At 40.2% G+C, this 26,070-nt stretch overlaps 1 protein-coding gene across 1 annotated transcript in view; it reads right to left on the bottom strand.

Annotated features, from left to right (window-relative positions):
* smc5 (structural maintenance of chromosomes 5) overlaps positions 1-26,070 on the bottom strand; it is a 68,686-nt gene that overhangs the window by 39,971 nt on the left and 2,645 nt on the right. Inside the window, exons 2-12 of the mRNA XM_008103295.3 lie at positions 24,262-24,403; positions 17,293-17,345; positions 16,932-17,094; positions 13,452-13,586; positions 12,071-12,211; positions 10,744-10,905; positions 6,076-6,147; positions 4,481-4,736; positions 3,229-3,383; positions 2,242-2,355; positions 11-105 (exon numbers count right to left, since the gene is read on the bottom strand). Coding sequence (XP_008101502.1) covers positions 11-105; positions 2,242-2,355; positions 3,229-3,383; positions 4,481-4,736; positions 6,076-6,147; positions 10,744-10,905; positions 12,071-12,211; positions 13,452-13,586; positions 16,932-17,094; positions 17,293-17,345; positions 24,262-24,403 — 1,488 coding nt within the window. The remainder of the gene's footprint in view (positions 1-10; positions 106-2,241; positions 2,356-3,228; positions 3,384-4,480; positions 4,737-6,075; positions 6,148-10,743; positions 10,906-12,070; positions 12,212-13,451; positions 13,587-16,931; positions 17,095-17,292; positions 17,346-24,261; positions 24,404-26,070) is intronic.

Below are 26,070 nucleotides of genomic sequence, written 5' to 3'. Positions count from 1 at the left end.
TAACACTTACTGCAACTCTTCAATTGGTTTTGAAGGTTTGCTTTCAGCACAGGATTCACTAGGTACACAAACCGCATTCACTTTTAGTTTCTGATTGTCACGCACCTGAAAAATAACACCAAGGAAGAAAAAAAGACTTTTAATTTACCTCAAAATGATAACATAGTCCAACAAAAAAAAACTTTCTTGGTGCCTTGTTTTTAGAGCTGTTCCTGGGGTTACTTGGGGCACTGATTCAGAAAATTGCCTTCTTAGATATGGATGAGGAGATGAATATATTCAGCATATATTCTGCATCTCGAAAACTGGAACTGATGGGGGAAACAGGTGTCATTTTTTGAATCAGCAGGTTAAACATTTCTAAAACAGCTCTAACATTTGAGGTACCAAAATGTGTGTTGGCCAGTATAATCACACAATGTAATGATTGCAGGGTTGTTGTATGTCTTTCGGGCTGTGTGGCCATGTTCCAGAAGCATTCTCTCCTGACGTTTCGCCCACATCTATGGCAGGCATCCTCAGAGGTTGTGAGGTATGGAGAAAACTAAGCAAAGAGGTTAATATATATCTGTGGAAAGTCTAGGGTGAGAGAGGTCAGTATGAATGTTGTGTAGTTAATCACTTAAATTAGCATTGAAGAGCTTATCTGCTGTCTTCTTCCTGCCTCTGGGGCATCCTTTGTTTAGAGTCGTTAACTGCCCTTGGTTGATTCATGTCTGGAAACCCTCTGTTTTCAGAGTATTGCTTTTTTATTTACTGTTCTGATTTTTTAGTTTTGTAATACTGGTAGCCAGATTTTGTTCATTTTCATGGTTTCTTCCTTTCTGTTGAAGTTGTCCACATGCTTGTGGATTTCAATGGCTTCTCTGTGTAGTCTGACATGATAGTTTGTCATGTAATGTAATGATTACAATGTAATGATTGTTTGCGTCTAGGTTACCTACAGGATGGCTTTCTTCCGTACAATCGCCTCGAACATATTGGTCCCCTGGGAAGCAGCCACTCCAGCCAGTCAAAACCTGACTGGTGACCATCACCCAGAGGACCTTTTCATCAACCACCCCAAGACTGTGGAATGACCTGCCAGAAGACCTCCCAACAACTAAATTAGCTGATGGGATTTTAAAACCATATAAAGATGTATCTCTTCTGACAGCCCTACCCAGTCAGTTTTAATTATGAATTCTAAATCACATTCTATGTTTATTGTGTTTTAACTTTTGTCTTAGGTATTTTATATGTTTACGTTTTAATTTATGCTTTCATGGTTGCATTGTAACTATGTTTTAATATACAATTTCATAGAAGTATTTAACTATGTTGTGCCTCACCTCGGGCTGAAGGAGAGATGGGCAATAAATAAATTACAATAGTCTCTCACTTATCCAACATAAACGGGCCGGCAGAACATTGGATAAGTGAAAATCTTGGATAATAAGGAGGAATTAAGAAAAAGCCTATTAAACATAAAATTACATTATGATTTTACAAATTAAGCACCAAAACATGTTTTACAACAAATTGACAGAAAAAAGCATTTCAATACACAGTAATGTTATGTAGTAATTACTGTATTTACGAATTTAGCACCAAAACATTGCAACATTTACTACAAAAACATTGACTACTAAAAGGCAGACTGCGTTGGATAATACAGAATATTGGATAGGTGAAGCTTGGATAAGTGAGACTCATTATTATTATTATTATTATTATTATTATTATTATTATTATTATTATTATTAGACAACATTCCCCCATACCCTGAAGGTTCCACAGCTCTGTTACATCCAATGTAGACAAAATAATACTTTTTTACTCCCCAATATATTCTAGGAGACCTGGGCATTTTCCCACATTTTTTGTCCAGGAAAGGCCATTTAAAAAAAAAAAACAGAAGTCACTCTTGAACCCTATGATGCACAGAAGGACTAAAAAATCATCCCTAGGAACAGCATGTAGTCCTCAAGCCACCCATTTCTGTTGTAGAGCAATAGTTCATTACTTAGGGTCCTAGGGTCTATTTCAACCCTAGGAATATTTGAAGTGCTTCTCTCATTTTTGCAGAGGGGTGGATGGGAATACTATATAATTTGATCTCTGGGACAAGAAAATCAGTGGCTTTCTGATTTTTTTATATAGTCATCGTATTTTTTAAAATGCTGGTAAATGAACAACCTATTTATTGTGGTCTTCATATGGGGCATCAATCATTTTGTAATCATGTGGCTAAGTCCTTGCCTCTCTTAGAAAGATTTCCATATCTTCTTGGATTTCAAAGACAAAGGCCCTCATGTCATTGGATGAAATGTGATTTTCCACATACTTAGCATACTTCTGATCTTTCATATTGATCTGTGTAGGAAGAAAAATAGAAACAATTATAAAAGTATCAACAGAAAAATAACTACAAATTGCACTTGAAGGTGATGTACTACAGCAACATGCCATTAGAAAATACAAGAATGTCCAAGGAAATGTGAAATTCCATTTGTAAATATTATACTGATTAAATATAATCTGGCTTAAGATGTCTATATAATAAAAATGTTATCTAGGAATTAAGGAATGTTACACAGTCTGAAACTGACAGTGTGGCAAAGGTGTGCACATATACCCACATAGGTACACATGTCTTTTAAACCTACTTCATTTTTGCCATGGCAAAATTTCAATTTAGTTGCTTATTAATTTTAAAAGTCTGGCTTACATGGAGTGTTTATCAAGAAACAAACAGAATTTTAGATATTGTTTGAAGAGACTCAAATTACAATAAATAAGTTATTTAATTCATAGTCTGTATGGCTGCACTGTAGTTGTGTTGTTACTTTATTTCTGTGTCATAGGAATCACCACAACTGGGTAACATGAGAAGCCTCAAGTCTTGGAGAAACCTATGCCTTAGGAAGTCAGAATGCTGTTTTTCTGGAGGCAAGCTAAACCTTTCTGAACATATGTTTGTTGCCTCACACTGTGTAACATGGCAGCTCCCTAATAAAAAGGCTTTAAATAAAATAATATTCTGTGCTCTTCATGCTTACAATTGCACAAAGCAAATTATACCTGCAGAACCAACTGAAGATATGAAGACACATGTATGCCAATTTTCACCATTCATTTAAAAATAGTGGATTATTTCAGAAAGCTTTAAAACTGAAGTTGTAACTTAAGCAATGTGTAAATTTTAGTGAAGATTAAGCTGTGCAATACTGAAGTGAATTGGCTTACCGCAAGCATCATAGGTTCACAGAAAGGCCTTTTAAACCGGTCTTTGTTCTGTCTCAACCACAAAAGGGCATTGTATGTGTCTCGGAATCTCCTTCTCAGATTCTCCTCCTTCACATTCATCAAATTCTCAAACTTCTCAATGCGACCAGCTACCCCTGAAATTTTGACACAGCTTTAAAAGTCATGCTTTATTACCCTTCATAATCACAAATATAGACACTATTTTATAGTAATAAAATAAAATGTCTTAAACAGAATGCTTTCAGCTGAACCCATCACTCTGACACACAATCAATAGAAAGATCTAAAACAGTTGTTCTCAACCTGTAGGTCCCCAGATGTTTTGGCCTTCAACTCCCAGAAATCCCAACAGCTGATAAACTTGCTGGGATTTCTGGGAGTTGTAGGCCAAAACATCTGGGGACTCACAGGTTGAGAACCACTTATCTACAACGCCTTGCAGAAATATCCACCTGCTTTGACTTTTCCACATTTTGTTGTGTTACAATCTGGAACTGAAATAAATGTAATAGGTATTCTCAACACTTAAAGCAGAGACACAGCTCAACAATGGGAGGATCAAAAAAAATTATGCCACAAAAGTTAAGTAACCAAAAACAGTAGGCAATTGTTGGTTGTGTATGTATTCTATTCCCCAGTAAAATATCTTTGGCAGAGGTTTAATTGTGAGTCTTATTTAACAGATGCTAAAGATATGAATGCCATCAAACTCTGGAGCCCTCCAGAAACTGGTGTATTTAATCAGAGATCTATAAATGCAATGATAACAATGCCAATTAAATTAATTTCAGTTCCAGGTGATAATACACCAAATTGTGGAGAAAAAAAGGAGACAGTAAATATTAGTATAAGGGACTATACATGGAAAAAGGTCCAGCATCGACACAGGAAGACAAATCCTATTTTTCACCTCTGCCATTCATATAACAAAGAGCTAAACTTTACATGACAGAATTTACAGCTATCCCAATATAAATGTCCACAATAGCATACATTTGCAATGGAGACTTAGATTAAAATAAGAAAATATTAGGTAAATCCTAGTGTGCAAAAACACATTCAAATATCAATGGCAGGATCCAAAAAAAAAAAAACCTGTAGAAGCCAATTTGATCATAGCTCCTTCCTGCCCATGCAATTCACAGGCTGAATGAGATTGTATAACTTCAAAGATATTTTGCATTCCTGCGAAATTCCAAGCATATTAACAGCATCTATGCAATTTATTTACCTATTTTTTCTTGCAGTAAGTTTTGCTTTTGTCTGTGCCGCTCTTGGAGACTCCCATCAACATTTGCTCTCTCTTCCTGAAGATTTTTAATGGCAGAATTGACATGATCCAACTGAGGCTGAATATTCTCAGCGTTATCTGTATTTTTAAGCTCATTTTTCCAATCTTCTATCATCTTATAAGTGTTTTCCATTCTCTTCTGACGGTCCATTTCTGCCTCTCTCTTAATCCTGAAAGCTAGTTTAATTTCATCAATCTAAGGAAAGAGATTTTTCCAAAAAGATCATCAATAAATAAGATTCCTCTACAAAGCAGCAAGAAAAGGGAAAATTTGACAATTTTCTAGCTATGATAAACTGAAGTTATTGCCCAAGTAAATACAATCATCATCATTCCATGTAATAAAAAATCTGGGTGATTTCTTCACTACCTGTTTGAAAGAAGAATAGGACTATCCTATTCTGTTGCCTTTCCAATAACAGTCCCATATTTACGCCTCTTCCAGCACCTTGAAGGCGACGACAATTTGGATAATCCACCCCTTCCTGATGATTTCAACATAACTAGCACTTTTGGCTTAGGTTTCGCTAGATTTTATCCAAGATTTTATCTTTTGTCCTTGTATGTGATTTTTTATGACTTGTTTTTATTGTTGTTTTGATCTGTTTTATTGCTTTGTTTTATTGTTGTTGACTGGGCTGCCCCATGTAAGCCGCCCCGAGTCCCTTCGGGGAGATGGGGCGGGGTATAAAAATAAAGTAATAATAATAATAATAATAATAATAATAATAATAATTAATAATAATCAGCTTGACTTGCTTTATTAGGACCACAGGGTTATTAGCTAAACCTTTGGTTCACCTAGTTCAGTATTGCTGATACGGATTGGCTGCACCTCTCCAAGACAGAGCCTTTCCAAACATTTCATGTTGGTGGTACATCTTTCAGAAATGCATCATTTCACAACACAGTGATTCAGTTTTACTGGCAAACTGGAGGTTAAATCAATCTCTTATAAGAAATACAAACACATGCATAAATTGTAATAACAAAATGTTTGGGGGCACAACATATCACATGAAAACCTTTCATCATATAGTTAAGAATATATGGTTTGTAAGATAATAACACACATTTCAAAGATTTTTGTCAATTTTCATTATGCTCATGTGACACACCTACTCACTGCAGCCCACAGCCCGCACCTAAACGTGTTACGACACACCATTTGGAAAACTCTGCTCTAAGAGGGACTAAGCATGTGATCTTAAGTATTCAAAGTGTGAACAATACGGCTACGAGCTATGGCCCTAATCCCTTAGCATGAGAAATGATGCAATGAAGATTTCACAGCTTCACCTTAAAAGATGCTTATCTGTCAATATTATGTGGGATATGTGCCAACATCAAGCAAAAATGCAAGTTCCATTAATATATAATTTTCAATATTTGCATTCACATTTTTTTAAAAAATGGAGGTAACTGAATGAAATTAACACTAAAAGCTTTAAAAAATCAACACAAGTAGGAAGAAGACGATTGTGTCTGATTGTCAAGATGTAACTTAAGATCTTAAAAGGAAAAACATGTCTTACTTGTTTGTCTTTTCTCTCCAAAGCATCCTGTTGCTGTTTACATTTCTCAGAGGCTGCTTTGATAGCTGCAGTCTATATAGCAAAACATTTTAAAAAAGAAGTTAGCCCTAATTAAGAAATGTCCTAGAAAATTCAGTTAAAGAGTTATAGCGAACACATGCGTGCTACTGTACTAATATACAATTGATTGACCTATGCATAGTCTTTGGGCCCAATTGGAACAATTTCTAAGGAATAATTGCCTTGATACAAGGCCATGTACTACTGCTGTTTATAGGTTGTACCAATAACAGTTACAAGCTTTATGGAGTCATTTTATTAGTGTTGTACTTCATGGCTGAGAATAACCTCTGTACTTAACAAACAAACCAATTAAAGATAAAATAGCTAAGCAGTTTATTGAAAAGCAATCCAGCTAAATAGGGTAAAATCAATGTCCAAAAAGCAGGAATAATCCTCAGAGTTCAAAATACATGGAATGCATCAAAAGCCAGAAATACAAACGCAAGTAAATCATAGAATCATAGAGCATAGAATCAGAGTTGGAAGAGACCTCATGGGCCATATTGTCCCATCCCCTGCCAAGAAGCAGGAAATCACATTCAATGCACCCTCGACAGATGGCCATCCAGTTTCTGCTTAAAAGCCTCCAAAGAAGGTGCCTCCACCACACCCCGGGGCCGAGTGTTCCAGTGCTGAACCGCTCTCACAGTGAGGAAGTTCTTCCTAATGTTCAGGTGGAATCTCCTTTCTTATAGTTTAAAGCCATTGTTTTGCTTCTTAGTCTCCAGGGCAGCAGAAAACAAGCTTCCTCCCTATGACTTCCCCTCGCATATTTATACATGGCTAACATATCTCCTCTCAGCCTTTAATTCTGCAGGCTAAACATACCCAGCTATTTAAGCCACTCCTTATAGGGCTTGTTCTCCAGACCCCTAATCATTTTAGTCAAGTCCAAAAATTCAATATAAGAACAATCCACAGGAACATGAAACATGAAACATGATATTAGGAAGCATGAACACAAAGAAACCTGAAACTAAAAATTCCTTGGAAGACTTGACTCCAAAATCAACGTTGTCTGGACTGAGGGAATACTCTGCTGGTCTTTCTAATATAGACAGAAATCCAAGCCGTTGCCCTTCCAAGACTGATAAGGGTTCCTTCGATAATAGTCGAGCTGAATTTCCCTGGGCTTCATGAGATACCCTCTGTAGCCTAAACATTAATCTTCTATCTGTTGCTCGTTAACTTGTCCACCTGGAGTTGTCTCTTCTTCCCTTGCATCTTCCTCCCCCAAGCTTCTTTCTGCCTCTGACCTTGCATCTCTAAGAATGTGAGATAGAGAGCTATCCTGCCCAGGGCCTAAAATCATCTGATTCTCTTGCTCATCTGCAGACCCCAAATCACCACTGTCAGTATCAGGCTGCCTAACAGGCCCAAAATCCCCAGTGAGATCATAAGGTACAGGCACAATCAATGGCTGGACTACAACAATTAGTTTCCTAAATAACAGCAATTGTTATAGCACAGTTTGGGTTTTCCTTGCATTCACCAGGATGGACAACTTCTCAAATGGCAACTATAGATGGGAATCAGAAGGAAAGAGAGTTTTAAGTTTTCAAGTTTTGCTCAGATAGATAAACAAAACCTGCATTTTTTATTGTGTCAGAAGCAACTTGAGAAACTGTAGGTCGCTTTTGGTGTGTGAGAATTGGCTGTCTGCAGAGACATTACCCAGGAGATGCCTGTAGGAGGCTTCTCTCATGTCCCCATATGGGAAGCTGGAGCTGACAGATGGGAGCTCACCCCCTCTCACGGATTCAAACCGTTGACCTTCAGGTCAGCAGTTCAGCCGGCACAAGGGTTTAACCCATTGTGCCACCACGCATGAACTGACTGAATTACATATAAACTCATTCCATTGGGAAAAACACATAAAAATTAAATGAACAAATGTTAATTCAAGGATGCCCTTCTGTACAGAAAAAGTCGACATCGGTGTGGAAATTAAACTCTGTAAGAACTGAAATAATCATTCCTTTTTTTAAAGAAAGAGGATAGTTTGAAGATAAGATAATACATAGAAAATTGTTGAAAAATAGTAGGATTACTTCCAATTAAAAGGAAGAATTTTGGTGGAAATACTGAACTATAATATATAAAAATCAGTATTCAATAACATTTAAATTAATTATTAAGATTATTTGTGGGTAGGTGGAATAATCCCTTTAATAAGGAATACTGTTGTGTATAAAATATAACAGAATCATTGGAAGAAATCAAAATAAAATATAAATTTTAATATAGAGAGAGTGAAAGGAACAAAAACATTTAATATGAAAGGGGAAATACAATGATAGATTGGAGAAAATTGTAGAAATGCAGTAAAATAAATCTAGATTAAAAGGAAAAAGCTAGGATACATTAAGATGGGAAATATAAGATGAAATTCTAAGAATTGAATTTTAGTGAAAATATTTAATTTCTTTTATTAATATCTCTTGAGGATAAGTAGCAATTTTAACCATACTTATTCATATTTATCAAAGGTTAAAGCAACTAGAATAAAAGTACAATTCAACATTTTTTAGAAGCCCTAGTTTGGGGGGGGGGGAGAAGTCAACTATGTTTTTAATGTCTTTAATTATTTTTACGTTTATTTTATTTGTATTGTTAAAGGGTGAGGCTACAGGGATGGAGGGAGATTGTGGGGCGTGGTTTATAAGTTGTATCTTTTTGAAAACCTAATAAAAACATTTTTAAAGGAAATGTATGGGTCTTCAGACATAATTGGACTTCCCAAGTGCCAGTACTTCCATCACTGGCTATGCTTGAAATCCATGTGATTTTCACCTTATTCACTCTGCCTTAACTGTGCTGCCAAATTTGCTTCCACGCTGCCAGGCTTGGCAGTATGATGGCAGGGAAACTGGAAAATACATTCCATTTTTTTGTAAACAAGTTATAAAGGGGAGCAAAAACTTTGAATTAAATCAGAATCATGCTTTGATGCGGCTAATGAAGAGTACAGTTATGGTTTCAAAAACAAGATGGTCATAACCAGTGCCACTTGTTTTCTAATAATAATAATAATAATAATAATAATAATAATAATAATAATAATAATAATAATAATTAAAAAAAAAACTTTATTTATACCCCGCCACCATCTCCTCAACGGGGACTCGGGGCAGCTTACATGGGGCCATGCCCAAAACCATACAATATGACAAAATATAAAACAACACATCATAACACAGTTTAACAATACAATAAATAATAACATACATTATAATCCAAAATTCAGAAAAAGCAATAAAAACCAGGGCAGGCCACATGAACACTAAATTAAAACTTGGTGAGAAAGACATATGAATAAAACCACGGGGAGCAGGGACATAAAATAGTGGAACAGTCTAGAGGATAGATATCTTACAGATATCTTACAGAATTATGGCCTCCTTTTGTGCCACTGATTCAGTAGCAGTGAAAAATGGGGCTGTACAAAAATAGGGGTTGACAACATGAGGCCAATAGACCACTGGTAGTCAACCTCAACAGAAAACACTTTTTCTTCCCTCTTTGGGACATCATGAACTGCTACAAATATAGAAAGAGTGCTGAATGTGGGCCAGTAAAAGAGAAAGAAATTCATATATCCTGCTCTTTACTTAGAAAGAGCAGGATATATAAGTTTTGTGCATGTTTACTAGACATCAGGTGCTTGAACCAGGAGCTTTATCATAAATCCAGAGCAACCCTTGTATGTGTATGCTCAATCAGCTTCAAGGCTGGCTGAAGAGAATAACAGACCTTTCCAACCACAAAGACCATATTTTCCCAAAAATAAGATAGAGTCCTATATTAATTTTGGCTCCAAAAGATGCATTAGGGCTTATATTCAGGGGATGTCTTATTTTTTCATGTACAACAATCTACATTTACAGTAGAGTCTCATTTATTCAAGCTAAACGGGCCGGCAGAAGCTTGGATAAGCGAATATCTTGGAGAATAAGGAGGGATTAAGGAAAAGCCTATTAAACATTAAATTAGGTTATGATTTTACAAATTAAGCACCAAAACATCATGTTATACAACAAATTTGACAGAAAAAGTAGTTCAATACGCAGTAATATTATGTTGTAATTACTGTATTTACGAATTTAGCACCAAAATATCACGATATATTGAAAACATTGACTACAAAAATGGCTTGGATAATCCAGAAGCTTGGATAAGCGAGGCTTGGATAAGTGAGAGTCTACTGTATTTAAAAGCAGTCATGTCATCTTCTTCTGGAACATCGTCATAGCTCTTCAAATTCCAAATCCCGGCTTCTCATCCAAAGGCACCCGCTTGGATATTTGCAAATACTTAACTATAATTCATATTATCTTTTATTTGAAGTATTAATGTCAATAATATAATGTATTTTACTGAATAATCTATTAATATTTTATAATTGAATATGTCTGTCATGTGTTGTCAATATAATTTATTTTATTTTATTATCTATTAATACTATTAATATTATTCCTTAATAATTGAATATGTCCGCCATGTGTTGCAATGAACATACTAAATGCAACCGTCTGGCTGAACTTAATTGGGGTAGGACTTATTTATGAGACAAGCAAATTGACACCAGTAATCTAAAAAACTAACCTTCTCGCTGATTTTGCTATCCAGCATTCGGCATTCTTTCTCAACCTGTTCAATCTGACACTTCATGGGAGACAGTTTTTCCTTTAAAGCTTTGAGTTCTGCTTTCTGACGATCTCGACTTATTTTCGCCTCTTCATACTCATTACGAACACATTCGTATACCTGGCAAGAAATGCACAGTTATTAAAGACATTACACCATGTTCAAAATAGCTCAGGAAGTTTCTGTTAATGCTAGGATACAGACAGATGGCAGATATTAATTCTAGTTAACAAACATGGGATTCATCAAACTATGTTTCAGGAGCGGTGCCCTATCTAGGTACTACTTAGCAAAAAAAGCACCTTTACTAAAATTAACAGACAACTCATTATTCGTATTTCTGTTCTGTTTCATCAGAGGAGGGTAAGAGTCACATCATTTTAAAAAATATATCATAGTTTTTCTTGTTTTTAGGTTCACTACATATTGTTCCCTTTATGAGACTATCTTATCTCTGCTACAGTGTTTCTGCTTGCTATAATGAAGGAAAGAGTGTCTACAATCACAGAAAAAGAAGTATGCCTGCCACATACCCGTTTACTCTTCCAGGAACCCTTAAAGCTACCGGGAGAAACTCCAGATCTGGACTTGGAAATCCTGATGAAGTCTCTGTGCTAGTAAACACCAAGCAATTGATGCTGTCCTGAACAGCTTCTACCAAATCTTTGATCATTTGCCAATGTGAAATTTCTTCTTGAGGATTTTGTTGCGGTAACCATAATCATGTCATCATATGCACTCTGCACAGATATGACCTACGTTACAGCCATAAGCCACCATGACACAGAGGACTGGAGGAGACGTAAGTGCCATCCCGTGTACCCAGGCCACCTGAACCTGGGAGAAACAGGATGGCAATGACAGCAGTCGTGGTTGCCCCTTCTTACGCCATGGAGCTGATCCAGGCCACATCCGCTGAAATGGCCAGTGTAGATGTGCCTTTGGACAGAGCAATGGAGCAAACTGCAGGAAAATAGATTCCACCTAAGTATTACAAAGATCTTCCAGATGGTAAGAGTTTTTTTGGCAATGGAATGCATTACCTGGGAGTGTGGTTTTAAACAGAGGCTGAATGGTCCTCTGTCAAGAGTGCTTTGTCTATGTGTTCCTGCATGACAAGGGGTTAGACCCTTGCAGTTTCTTCAATAATTCTATGTAGTTTCCCCACGATATATCATCTTTTATTTGATTACCTTTTATAGCCAACTACCCCTGTTATATCAAGTTTGTGTGTCTGTACATTTTAAAGAAACATTTTAAGAAGCTTTTAAAAATTGTATCTTACCGCCCAGTGCCTTTTTTTCTCAAGAATATCAATTTTATCTTGATGTCGCTTATGTGTATAATATCTCTCCACATCTTGCTCATACCTTACATTCTTTTGCTTCATTTTTTCGAGGTTGTTAGTTTTCTCTTTTATTGCATTCTGTCAGAATTAATAAAATTAGTTCTCATTTTATCATTGTTCCATGCCCTATTTACAAATCAAATGATAACATAAATATTCAGGTTTCCACAATTTGGAACCAGAAAATACTTGATTTCAACAGCAAGTCAGTTGGCCTGAACCATAAGTGACAATGGAATCATTGGCACTTGCAATAATTAATTTACAGCTAAAGAATTCAGGGAGTTCTAATACAAAGTAACTTTTCAAAACTGTTAATTATATTCATCACCTACTTTTCCTTATGAAAAGACGTGTAAAGTAGTGATCAACAGAGTAAGTTTAGAGCAATTACTTTTTGAGGGGGGGGGAGTAGTGAAATACAATATCAATTAATAATGTCGCAAACAAAAACTTCAAAGTAACACACACACACATACAGTGTTCCCTCACTTATCGCGGGGGTTATGCTCCAGGATCACCCGCGATAAGTGAAAATCCGCAAAGTAGGGACACTATATTTAGTTCAATATTTATACTTTATTTATATATTTATACTTTATTTTAGCAGTTACAATATACATTACACAGGCAGAGAAGAATGGAAGCTAAGTAACTCTTTTTTATTTCCATTCCTTCCCTACCCTACCCTCCCCCCTCTCCCTTTATTTCTCCCTTTCCCCTTCCAAAACCCGCAAAACTGAAAATATCGCAATAAATGATGTACATTAATATTTATTGAAAACCCGCAAAACAGCAAGGGTGCGAAAAGCGAACTGCAAAATAATGAGGGAACGCTGTGTATGTGTGTGTGTATATGTGTGTGTATGTGTGTGTGTGTGTGTGTATCAAACAAAAGGGGAAACCCCGCTTGACTCCATCCAGCATGTAAAGAAAGAACAGTTGTTTTAGTTCTTTCCCTGGCCAAAACCTTTTACTTTTTTGTGTCTTTAGACAAGGGATGTCTTATGTTTTAATATTTGTTCAGTGTTTCAAAAATGATAGGCACTATCAATATAAGAAATCATTACCTTAACAATAATTCCTTCAGAACAGCGATTGAAAAAGAAAATTCACAAAAAATACCTTGCTCCAAGGACCAGGTGTGAGGATGCAATACATTACCCTTCATTAAGACCCCTAACTCCTGGTGTTAATGAAGGTCAGCTCTAGTGATATATCATCCTTCTAAAACTGAAGCATTGTTACATATTAATTTTGAAATGTTTATGATTGTTAGAAAGAGGAAAAATATTATCTATAAAAGTTAGCCACTTACTTCAAGATCTCGATCTCTATTTCTGAAGCTCTTTAGATCACAGTGAAATTTGTACATCCCTGGAGGACCAACTGATTTCTCTGTGGCTTCCAGTAGATCAATCTTGGATAATTTTGCAAATTCTCCAACTCTGTCCTGCAAAACAGGACTAAAAATGAAAGATTGGATTTGCCATAAAGGTTCATTCTTGGGTGGCAAGAGGAGGAATCCATCACAAATGGATGATCCTGTGTGCTGAGTTCTTATTCTCTTGCAGTCAGCTTGGCATACAGGATAAACTATCCATAGGATTGCTCCTTGTGCCATCCCAAGAATACCGCAACTGAAATGTGCTTACATTTTTTTTAAAATCTCATGTAAATTTCCAGCACACCATTTCTAAAGCTTGCTAACAACTTTTACTCATCAAACAGATGACTCCATGTACTGTGACCTGGGCAGGTAATTTTAATATTAAACATACACACACATCCCAAAAATTCCCACTTGGTATCCTATCTAAAGAAAACAATAACTTTTCAGCTAAAACTTCTGGGAACAATCTGCCGACAGGAATCTACAAAAATGTTTTCAAGAGAGTGCTATCAATAAGAAACACAGTAGATTTTCAGTTAACTGGAACCCTCAAACAACCAGCAACATTTTGAAGAAATATATTATATTTAAATACCGTATTTACTCAACCCTAATGCACATCTTTTTTGGCTTAACTGCTTAGTCAAAATTGAGATGTGCATTAGATTCAATGGCACATTAAAATTGCACTCAAAAAGGTACCTTTGCGCCTCCATCAGGGTGAGACTACCAAACTCACCAGGCTCCGCCTGATGATGAAGCAGGGCCTTCCCTCCCCAAGCTTTTCTCCTTCACCTCCCAGCTGAGAGACAAAGGAGCCCCTTTCCCTTCCCAAGCCATTTCTCCTTCATCCCCCAAGTTGGGAAACAGAGCTGCTTTCCCTCCCTGAGAGAGAGAAGAGTCAGAAGATGAAGCCAAATCTTCCAAAGCCCAGCCTTGGTTCCAGGGTTTTGAAAATTGAGATATGCATTAGATTGGATGGCGCACAAGATTCGAGTAAATGCGGGTGGTTGCCTCTCAGCTCCAGGGATTCTTGGAAGATAGGGATTTTCTGGACCAATCACAGTCTGGCTTCAGGCCTGGGTTCAGTACCGAGACGGCTTTGGTCACCTTGGTGAATGACCTCCGCAGGGAACTGGACAGGGGGAGTGTGACCCTGCTAGTTCTCTTGGACATCTCAGCGGCTTTCGATACCATGGTATCCTTCTGGGACGGCTCTCTGGGATGGGCCTTGGGGGTACTGCTTTGCAGTGGCTCCAGTCCTTCCTGGAGGGCCGGTCCCAGTTGGTGAAGCTGGGGGACACCTGCTTGGACCTCTGGCCATTGACCTGTGGGGTCCCGCAAGGTTCTATTCTGCTTTTTAACATCTACATGAAACCGCTGGGAGAGGTCATCCGGAGTTTTGGAGTACGGTGCCATCTCTATGTGGATGACACCCAACTCTACTACTCTTTTCCACCAAAAGGAAGCCCCTTGGATTCTGGACCAGTGCCTGGCTACTGTGTGGGCCTGGAGGAGGGCGAACAAGCTGAGACTTAATCCTGACAAGACAGAGGTCCTCTAGGTCAGTCGTACGTCTCATCGGGGTATTGGGTGGCAACCTGTGCTTGACAGAGTCACACTACCCCTGAAGGTGCAGGTCCGCAGCTTGGGGGTCCTACTGGATTCGGGGCTGACTCTTGAGGCCCAGGTGTCGGCCGTGGCCGGGAGGACCTTTGCACAATTAAAACTTGTGCGCCAGCTGCAACCGTACCTCGAGAAGTCTGATCTGACCCTGGTGGTCCATGCCTTAGTTACCTCTAGACTTGATTATTGCAAAGCACTCTACGTGGGGCTGCCTTTGAAGACGGCCCGGAAATTACAATTAGTACAACGCTCGGCAGCCAGGCTTCTAACCGGAGCGAATTACAGAGTGCGTTCTACGCCTCTGTTTAAGGAGCTCCACTGGCTGCCGTTTATTTTCTGGGCCCAATTCAAGGTGCAGGTTATCACCTACAAAGCCCTAAACGGTTTGGGACCCACCTACCTTAGAGACCGCATCTCCCCCTATGAACCTGCACGTTCTCTTCGCTCGTCGGGGGAAGCCCTCCTCTCGCTTCCACCACCTTCGCAGTCGCGGTTGGTGGGGACGAGAGAGAGGGCCTTCTCCGTCGTAGCCCCCCGGCTTTGGAACTCGCTCCCCAGGGAGATCAGGCAGGCCCCTACCCTCCTCTCCTTCCGGAAGAGCCTAAAAACCTGGCTTTTCCAAAAGGCCTTCCATGATTAATCATTGTAGGTTCGACCTATCTGCCCACTCAACAATAGGATGCTTTGCCATTATTACCTTGCACTTTATTGACTATTTTAGCTGTGAAACTACCTCTCCCTATTTTGAAATATTCTGCACTTTGGCCCAAATCCGTGTTTTGTCTCCTGTTTTTAACATTTTCTGCTGTACGTTGATTTTTATGACTGTTTTATTGATGCTGATGTTTTATTGTTGGGATATCTGTTTTATTGTTTTATTGCTGTTATTATGTTGTTGTGTCGGGCAAGGCCTCCGGGGAGATGGGGCGGGGTATAAAAATAAAGTTGTTGTTATTATTTATTATTATTATTATTATTATTATTATTATTATTATTATTATTATTATTATTTCTAACAAGTAGCAATCTAAGAATAAAAAATCTGGCACCCCCACACCATAGAGGATGTTTGGAGGCAAAAAAAACCTTTTAAAAAATGGCCTTAGGAACTGCAAACTGCAACTCATTTTTCAATTTGTTTGTATTTGGTACCTTTTGGAAACAAACTTGACATGTACAGTAGAGCCACACTAATTCGAGCCCTGCTAATCCGAGCGTCTGAATTATCCGAGGCAAATGGCCTTCCCCCCTCACTCTCTATCTCACTCACCCCGCCGGGTCCTGGTGAGTGAGCGAGGGACAGAGGGCGGGTGAGTGAAGGAGGGCAGCAAAGGCCCTCGCTCGCTCACTCCTTCACCAGACCAGGCGCCAGGGCTTCCTTGAAGGGGGCTGCTAGGCAGAGGAAAGAGTGCCTCTTTCCTTCGCCCAGTGCCGGGCAGCTGTTCAGGGAGGCCCCAGTGCGTGTTGTTAGGCAGCAAACACGCACCACTGCCTCTCTGAACGGGCGCTGGGTGGAGGAAAGAGTGCCTCTTTCCTACGCCCAGCGCCCAGCAGCCGTTCGGGGAGGTCCCGGTGCATGTTGCTAGGCAGCAAGCATGCACCGGGGCTTCTCTAAACCAGGCCTCCCTGTTATCCGGGGATTTCGGTTATCCGAGATTGGGCCCGCCCCATTATCACAGATAACTGAGACTCTACTGTATATTAAAAGGTTTGAGATAATTCTTACAACTGCTGTTTCATTACAAGGAATATTCTCTTCAAAATGAAATCCTTACATACCTGAGGAAGAAACTGGCAAAGATTCCCTACTTGAATATTTAATGCCGAGATGTGGTCTTCTACCGCTTTGAGCGTGGATAGCTTTTCGTTAATAAACCAAGTAGATTGGTTGTTTGTTACAGATATTTCCCGTGTGATAATAAGGTTTTTTGGATTTTTATACCTAGGTAAAAAAAAAGATTTGTGACTTTTTACCCATGACTATAAAATAGAAAACACCAAAATTAAAATGGAAAAAGCATGCTCATCCAGTATATCATTCAATATATCGATACTGTAGTTTCCCATTTAATTTGATCAGAAAGAAAAAAATTAAAAACATATACACCAAATAAAAAGATGAACACATTTGGTGACTCACAGCTCAATTTCAATCACTCCTTTGTTGCAACCTCGCTTCACATAGTGTCCAACCTGGCACAAGAGAAAAAGATTGAAAAAAAAAATAAAGCCCATCATGTAACTATTATTAATATTATTATTTGTCTTTAACAAAGCCCTGGGATCTCTTGTGCCTGGGATCAGACACATTTCTTTGGAGCTCCCAAGGGTGACCTGAGAAATAGCCAACTGCATTGTTGCAGAAGCTGCAAAAACTTTTGCTAGGTATTTCCTAGGAAAGAGATACCAGAGGGACATCTTCGTGAGCCCAAAATTCTGCTAAGGAGCTGTAAAGAACTTATGAAGAGGTGCATTGAAGCTGCCATAAGAACAAGCTGTAAAAGACATTTTTCCCCTTCGTGACTGAGTGCCACTTGGCAAACAACCGGGTAAATGATTGAGCTGGATTAGTCTTCTAATATCATCAATAACATAGAAAGCAAAATTTACAAGCAAACATATTTGGGAAACTTTCAAATCATCTATTGTTTTTGAATTAAGGAGAATTAAGAGAATTAAGTGTTCTATTTTTATCGGTTTTATACTTATTTATGCAATGCTTTGACACAAAATAAATTAAGGAGACTGCTGCCCATGGGAGTTTGTTGTCTGTTTTCTTCTTTCAGGGCATTATTGTTTGAAGTAAACCTCATACCGATCAAGTCTGCAATCCTCAATAAAGCAATTAGTTGGCTTTTTTAACCTTGGAAGTAATGGAGTTAGAGAGATGCTTAAACCAAATTCTTTTCTATCAAGAAATGTAGTTCTTATATTTTTAAATAAACCTTTTGAAACTTTAAAGATTGAAATCTGCATCTTTGCCTCCTAAGCTCAAGAATTCTTTTACAGTCACAACCCTTCACCTTGTTTGCTGTGAGCTAACTGCTCAATTAAGTATCCTGTTTGTATTTTTAGATGCGCTGCTATTTTTGGGAGAATTCCCTAACAGTTATCAGGTTGATTTAGTGCTTATTTTTTCTTCTTTGATTAAGAACAAAGACTTTTGGAGAATGTAAACAACTGATGAAGATGCAAGCTGGAAGAGTCGAATTTTTGGAGATTATGAGATTTTTTTTCTTTCCATTTTAAGAGCCTGTTATTTTTTCTTTTTTACACCAGCTATAGGATACACAGTTAGAATCACAAAAAGACACAAAGAGAATGATAATACAGGCTTTATAGCAGACTATTTGGGCATAAAGAACTTCAGAAACAGGTTTTCCGGATCACAAAAAGAAGAGTGGATCACAAGAAAGAACCAAGTGATGAGCTTGTCTACTTTGTCAAGAAATGTTTCAGATATGAGATTCTACAGAAACATCGAGAAAATAAATGGACATATCAAGGAACACAGATTATTATAAAGAAAGACATCCTAGGTCGTACGTTGGCAAGAAGAGACTATTCTTTCTTGACAGAGAAGTTTAAGAAGAAAAACACTGTATATAGGTGGGAGAAGAGTAAGTTGCTTACCTGTAACTGCCTTTCTTCGAGTGGTAATCTGTGAAATTCGCACATACGGGTTAACTCCTGCGCTTGCACAACTGTTCAGAACTTTCTAGATCTTAAAAGAAACCATTTGGCGGAGCCCCGCCCATTCTCCCCTATAAATGCCCGAAGGCGGGGACTGCGCCCTAGTTCTGTAGCCGCTAGCAGCAGCTATCAGAATTAGGCATGACTACTGCAGGGAGGATGGGCGGGAATGTGCAAATTTGTAACTGCGAAGAAACGCAGTTACAGGTAAGCAGCTTGCTCTTCTTCTTCGTGGAGTCTGTGAAAGACGCACTCATGGGTGATTAACAAGCTACTAACCTTTGTAGGCGTGGTCATGCCACACAGGAGAAAAGGACAACTCTGCCGAATGCTGCACTGAAAACCACTTGCCGTAGACTGTTAGATCCTGAAGATGGGCACCCCAGCCATGCAGGGACATATGTGATGTGAGTTGTCGGGAGGGGTGGCACTGTTTGAAGGGCATGCCCATGCACACGTTGTGACGCCTCGTCCACCACTGTAGAGAAATCAACACCTCTACTGGAGGGTGTAGTCGAATGTCTTGGCTGTCGGTTATGGGGCTGAAGTTCTGGAAAAACCAGTATTGCAGCGGATGCATCCGCAGTCTGGTGAACTGCATGACCGCAGTAATTGACGCCATGTGGCCAATGAGAGATTAAATTCCCAATGCTGAAGCAAAACCTCAGTTGCAGAGCTTGGTGACAACAGATCGTATGGAGCGAAAACGATCTTCTGGGAGATAGGCTCTCTGTCTGGTGGAATCTATGATAGCTCCGATGAAATGGATGTATCTTGTCGGGGTCAACGAGGACTTTTCAGTGTTGACCATGAGCCCTAATGCCTGTAGAAGAGACAGGGTGAGAGATATATCAGATTCCAATTGTCTCCTGGAATTTGAGGTCAAAAGCCAATCGTCCAAATATGGGAATACTGTGACACCTCGTTGGCGAAGGTAGGTCGCCACTACTGCCATGCACTTGGTGAAGACACGGGGGGCTGTGGAGACGCCAAACGGGAGAACTTTAAAGCAGAAATATTGGTTGCCGACCGCGAAACTCAGGAATCTGCGGTGGCGTCTTGTGACAGGTAAGTGAAAGTAGGCGTCTCGGATATCAATTGTTGCAAACCAAGCTTGTGGGGTTAGTAGTGGAAGGATGGTGGCCAGGGTAATTATCCGAAACTTCTGCGGTTTTATGTAGGAATTGACGCCCCTTAGATCCAAGATTTCCCGGAGGCCACCACCCTGCTTGGAAACAAGAAAATATCTGGAGAAGAAGCACGTCAACACGTTGGAAGCATGGAGTTTAGTAATTGCTCCCTTAGTCAGGAGCGTCGCTACTTCTTCACGCAGTGTGTCAGATGGCCTTGTAATCTTTATATGCCCCACTGGAGGAAGAGGCTGGAACTCAATGGCGTAGCCATTATCAACGATATTAAGAACCCAAGAGTCAGTAGTAATCCTCCTCCATGCTTGGATAAAAGGGAGTAAGCGATCTCTGAAAGCTCCGCAGGGAATCTGACATGACAGAGTTCTTAAGGAAAAATGAAAGGTAAAACGGGAACCGGGTTCAACTGAGTTAGACTCAACGGAATCGCTCAAACAACTGTGAACTTCATAAACTGAGGAACTGGAAGGAACTGGTGAGTTGCTTCTAACCATCGGGCTAGAAGCGGCACTTATGGCGATCCCCGTTTAACCTCTTCCACGCTGCTGGCCCTTGTAGGGTACTGGTGGTTTCCTAGACGTCGCTGACTGTGGTTGGGGGCGCTGTCCCTTAAACATTGGGGAGCTTGTTCTCCAGCAGTTGTAGTGGTAGCGGGATGGCCAGCAGAGTCTATGGTAGTGAGAGAGATAAGGGGAGAAACCGTATTTATGCGTTGTTTGACACATTTTCTGGTTATGCTCCAATTGGGAGTCTGTCTCGGGATTAAATAAGCCGGTCTCATCCATAGGTAAGTCCTCTATCACATTCCGTGCCAACTGGGAGAGGCCGGAAGCTCTTAACCAGGCATGTTGTCACAAGGCTACCGCTGCCACCAGTAGCTTTCCCGTGGAATCCCTGGTATGTTTTGCCAATTCCTTTTGGAAGGTGCCTAGTATTGAGGCTTCTTGGTGAAATGTGTGTGCCAGGGCCTGTTCCGCTGGTGGAAGGAGGTTTATATATGACGCGATTTTCTCCCACAGGTAGATTTGGTAGCCAGCCATGTAGGCCGCATAGTGGGCCATTCTAGTAGATAAGCACGCAAAGGCGTACATCTTTTTGCCCATTGCTTCTAATTTTTTACCCTCCCTATCTGAGGGAGTCACATGGGATCTCTGGGAAGGCTTTGATTAACTAATGTTAACCACAGTGGAGTTCGGTTTTGGCTGCCCTGTGAGCCAAGGCGCTGAAGTTAAGTCAATTTTGTATAGATTTTCAGCCCTTCTGGGTGTAGCTGGCACCGCGGCTGGGGCTATTCCTGAAGCTTTGCTTAGTTAGAGGAGGAATGGGAGGGAAGGCAGAACCGCAGTTGAGGGATGATGGAAACATGGGATCCTCCACTGCCTTCGCAGGCTGGGAAGTGGCTAACTTTAAGGCTCTGGAAAGCCTCATCATCAAGGCAGAAAATCCCTTTGCCTCTTCAGGGAGGTTTGCATCATCCATTTGGGGAGGAGGGAGGCTCTTCTGTACCCGAGAAGACTGAAGATTAATCATCTGCATCCCCGGGATCGTCGTCGGGTTCCTCCATATTTGCAACTGGCAGCTGAGTCGGTACCGAGTGCCTCGGTCCTGAGGAGGCAAGGAGCTTCCCTCCAGGCCCTTTTGCTGGTGCTGCTGGAAGCAAGGCAGCTTGAGGGGTGTGGCTCTGGCTTGCACTCGGGCCTGGAAGGGCTGCCTCCACTGGGGCAGAGCCCTGGTTGTGAGTCATTGGCATGGGGCGTACCCAGCATATGGTACCGCCCCTCCGCAACAGTCAAGATGGTGGCAGAATCCGTAGCCGGGCAGGGGGAGGGGCGTATTTGTAATGCCCGAAATCGTAGTAATAAAGAGGCGGGCGACGGTGCGGGGACCCCAGGCTGGCAAAGTATCATGAAGCCACCGATGGGCTCCGGGATCAGGGGCTCCAAGAGGAAATTGAAGATGAGCGGTGCCGGCGGCGCAAGGAATGGTGGGAGTCTCTCTCCCGCTGGCATTCCCTGGTCCAGGGCCTTTTCGCTGCCAGACCGGGTGGCTGGCTGAAACTGAGGAGGGTTTGATGTGATCGAGTCTCTTTCCCCAATTCCCTCCGCTTCTGGTGCCTCCAGAGTCAAAGGAGGTGCGCCCTCATTCACTGCAGCCAGATCTCCAAGTCCTGCTGCTGGAGAGGAGATTTGGGGAAGTACAGGAGGGTTTGCCATAGTCTCTGGCAGGGAGACAGCCACACAGTGAGCCCTGGTGGGATGAGTTTCCAGGCAATTGGGTACTTGAGGGTTTGGCACCGACAAGTTGCCCCTTCTTTTTAAGCCTCTTTTGGCCTTCCTTTGTTTTGGTCCCCAATTGCTTAGAAGGCTTAACTTTCTTAGGGGCTATCGTGTGGTCAAGGCGAAGGCATCGACTTCGGAGAGGAGCCCTCTACAGACTCCTCTGCGGAAGAGGCGAATGGTGGCTTAGAGGCCGGGCGTTTAGGGGCCTGAGCCACATCAGGAGCCAATGCTTTTTCATATAATAGAGCCTTAAGGCGGGATTCCTTGTTACGCCTCGCTTGCAGGGTGAAGGCCAGGCAGATCTTGCATGATTGGGGTAGGTATTTTCCCCCCAAGCAGAGTAGGCACATAGAATGGCCATCCGAATCGAGAAGCTTGCCCCCGCACGCCCGGCATTTTTTAAAGAATGAAGTAGTACTCATTCTGATGGGGAAGAAACTGGTATTGGATAATCTAGCAATAGTCAGGCAATCTGTTTCAAAAAAACCGTTAAAAATGGCAGAAAAAAACGCCAGAGAGGTTCCAAAAGCTGCTGCAACTAGCGAGGAAAAAGGAACTAGGGCACATTCCCCGCCTTCGGGCATTTATAGTACAATGGGAGAGTGGGCGGGGCCTCTGCCAAAATGTTTCTTTTAAGATCTAGAAAGTTCCAAACAGTTGCGCAAGCGCAGGAGTTAACCCATATGTGCGTCTTTCACAGACTCCACTCAAAGAAACTGGAAGGACTACCCTTTCATCTCAATAATAGAAGATTCTGGATTACAACATTTGCAACAAGTTAAAGAATTCTACGAAAATCAAAAACACAATCCAAAAGAAGAGGAACGGGAAGGAAGGGTCTGGAGAACAAATCCTATGAGAAGCAGCTTAAAGAGATGGATATGCTTAGCCTGCAGAAGAGAAGGCTGAGAGGGGACATGATAGCCATATACAAATATGTGAGCAGAAGTCATAGGGAGGAGGGAGCAAGCTTGTTTTCTGCTGCCCTGCAGACTAGGACCCGGAACAATGGTTTCAAACTACAGGAAATGAGATTCCAACTGAACACCAGGAAGAACTCTCTGCCTCGGACTGTGGTGGAAGCTCCTTTTTTGGAAGCTTTTAAGCAGAGGCTGGATGGCCATCTGTCAGGGGTGCTTTGAATGAGATTTTCCTGCTTCTTGCACTGGATGGCCCATGAGGTCTCTTCCAACTCTACGATTCTATGATTCTATGAATTGGTTAAAGTGACATATTCTCTTAAAATTAAATCAATAAAATGCCATAAAAATGGAATCTGTGTGGAACAGATGAACAGCGAATTTAAGGATTGGCCACAAACATTGTTTAGTTACTAAAAATCATTGATAGAAAGAAGAAGAATATTAGAAACAAATGTTAGATAACAAAATTATTGTTTGTTTACTATAAGTAATCTTTGGGTCTGTTTTCTTATAATACATTGTTGGTTAAGAGTGTTGTATAATATATCCCCCAGGAGGGTCAGGGAATTTTCTCTAAAATATAATACATAGTTTATTATTATTATTAGGTTTACAACCACAAATGTTAGAAAATTACATTCTATCGACGAAGTGACATTTGAAGGTAAATTGTAAATTAGTAGTAGTAGATACCATACAGATGCATGTATAGTATCTGGAAGCTATATATATCATTGGTGTGTTCTATTTCAACTTTTTTCTAGAATAATAACAATAAAAATATGTTTAAAAAAAACAAAGCTCCTAAAATATCTGGAAATCTATACAGTGATTTTAAAACAAAATAGCTCCTGCCCTAAGGGAACTGGGAGGGAAAAAAGTATTTTAGGGCAGCTTGGTGAAAATCATGAGCAAACCCTCTGACCTGGGATTCATCTATTTATTTGCTATTTCAGATATAATCAAGCAACTTCATGTCGGCTATCTCGCGCCATTTAAATATACCATAACAGATTTATGCCGATTTCTAACATAATTGTATAAGGTTGGAAAGAGCTTTTCTCACCTTGTCTGCTCTTCCAATGAAGGAAGGTTTTCCTGCCAATCCCAGGCATATAGCACAAACAATGCTGGATTTACCTGTCCCATTAGCTCCCACTATCACATTTAGATGGGGCCCTGGATACACCACACAGTTATCGTATGTCCTGAAAAGAAATGTTATCACAAAATTAACCTTTAGAGGAATATATATGTATTCAACCGGAAAGAAATAAAAAGCTGGACTACAAGAGCAGCTGTGAATTATATTTATATTGCATTGTTTTCTAAAAACCATTATGTTTATTCACAAATATTTATATACCTATTTTATCCAAAATGTATAAGTGGTACACATTAATTGATCTGTCTGTCTGTGTTTGTGTAAAAACATGTCTGTCTGTACCACAAAGTCTGTTGCTAGGTGAAGTGGCCTTCTGTGATTTCTCTGGGAAAGAAAGGGGACAGGTGTATAAAGGGGAGGGAGGATGAAAGAGTCGCAAAGAGATCCATGTTGCCATGGAGACATTGAGAGTAGACCTTCTCAGAGTGAAGCAAGAAGAAAGGGAAAGTGGAAGAAAGGAATGGAAAGGGGGAGAAACAGGAAGAAAGGAAGAGAAAGGAAGAAAGAAAGCCAGGATTGAAGCAGGGGAGCAGAAGCACCAGGTATATATGTAGCAAAGACATCCATTCTGTTTAAAGTCCAAGAGAGAGATATCAGGTTGAATAAAACAAATGTTTGTACAAATAAATATGCCTAAACATATGTTAACTGTTGGAATTTGACCACACACTGCTCAAATCTACAGTCTTCAATGAGAAGCAACTAGATAGCATTAGGAAATCCCTCCCAACTCCTAAATGTCTGTTGATGTATCTTGTTTTCTGTGTTGTCGAAGGCTTTCATGGCCGGGATCACAGGGTTGTTGTATGTCTTTCGGGCTGTGTGGCCATGTTCCAGAAGCATTCTCTCCTGACGTTTCGCCCACATCTATGGCAGGCATCCTCAGAGGTTGTGAGGTATGGAGAAAACTAAGCAAAGAGGTTAATATATATCTGTGGAAAGTCTAGGGTGAGAGAGGTCAGTGTGAATGTGTGAACTACACATTCACACTGACCTCTCTCACCCTAGACTTTCCACAGATATATATTAACCTCTTTGCTTAGTTTTCTCCATACCTCACAACCTCTGAGGATGCCTGCCATAGATGTGGGCGAAACGTCAGGAGAGAATGCTTCTGGAACATGGCCACACAGCCCGAAAGACATACAACAACCCTATCTTGTTTTCTCTCTCCTCCCATCCCAATTGATATGTAGAATGGCATTTTATGTCCTTTTGTTTTAAGACCTCGTGGTCACACTTCTTTTTCCACCTCTTTATTCATACCTCTCTCTACTCTGTGTGATTCAGAAAAAAGTATTTGGAAGTTGTTTTTTTCCCTTTTGTTTGAACCTTAAGACATAATGGAGTTAGAAAGAAGCTTAGACCCAATCTTTTCTATCAGAGAAATGTAGCTCCTATATTTTTTAAATAAACCTTTTAAAACTTTAAAGATGGATGTGTTGTCAAAGGTTTTCATGGCCAGAATCACTGGGTTGCTGTGAAATTTCTGGGCTGTATGGCTATGTTCCTGACGTTTCGCCCACATGTATGGCAGGCATCCTCAAAGGTTGTGAGGTCTGTTGGAAACTAGGCAAGTCTGTGGAAGGTCCAGGGTGGGAGAAAGGACTCTTGTCTGTTTGAGGCAGGTTTGAATGTTTCAACCACCATGATTAGCATTGAATAGCCTTTCAGCTTAAATGTCTGGCTTCTTACTGCATGGGGGAATCT

This window comes from Anolis carolinensis, chromosome 2, assembly GCF_035594765.1.
Source record: "Anolis carolinensis isolate JA03-04 chromosome 2, rAnoCar3.1.pri, whole genome shotgun sequence".
In the NCBI taxonomy this organism is placed as follows: Eukaryota; Metazoa; Chordata; class Lepidosauria; order Squamata; family Dactyloidae; genus Anolis; species Anolis carolinensis.
Note: the sequence above shows the minus strand (reverse complement) of the source record. Positions and strands in the feature narration are given on the sequence as shown.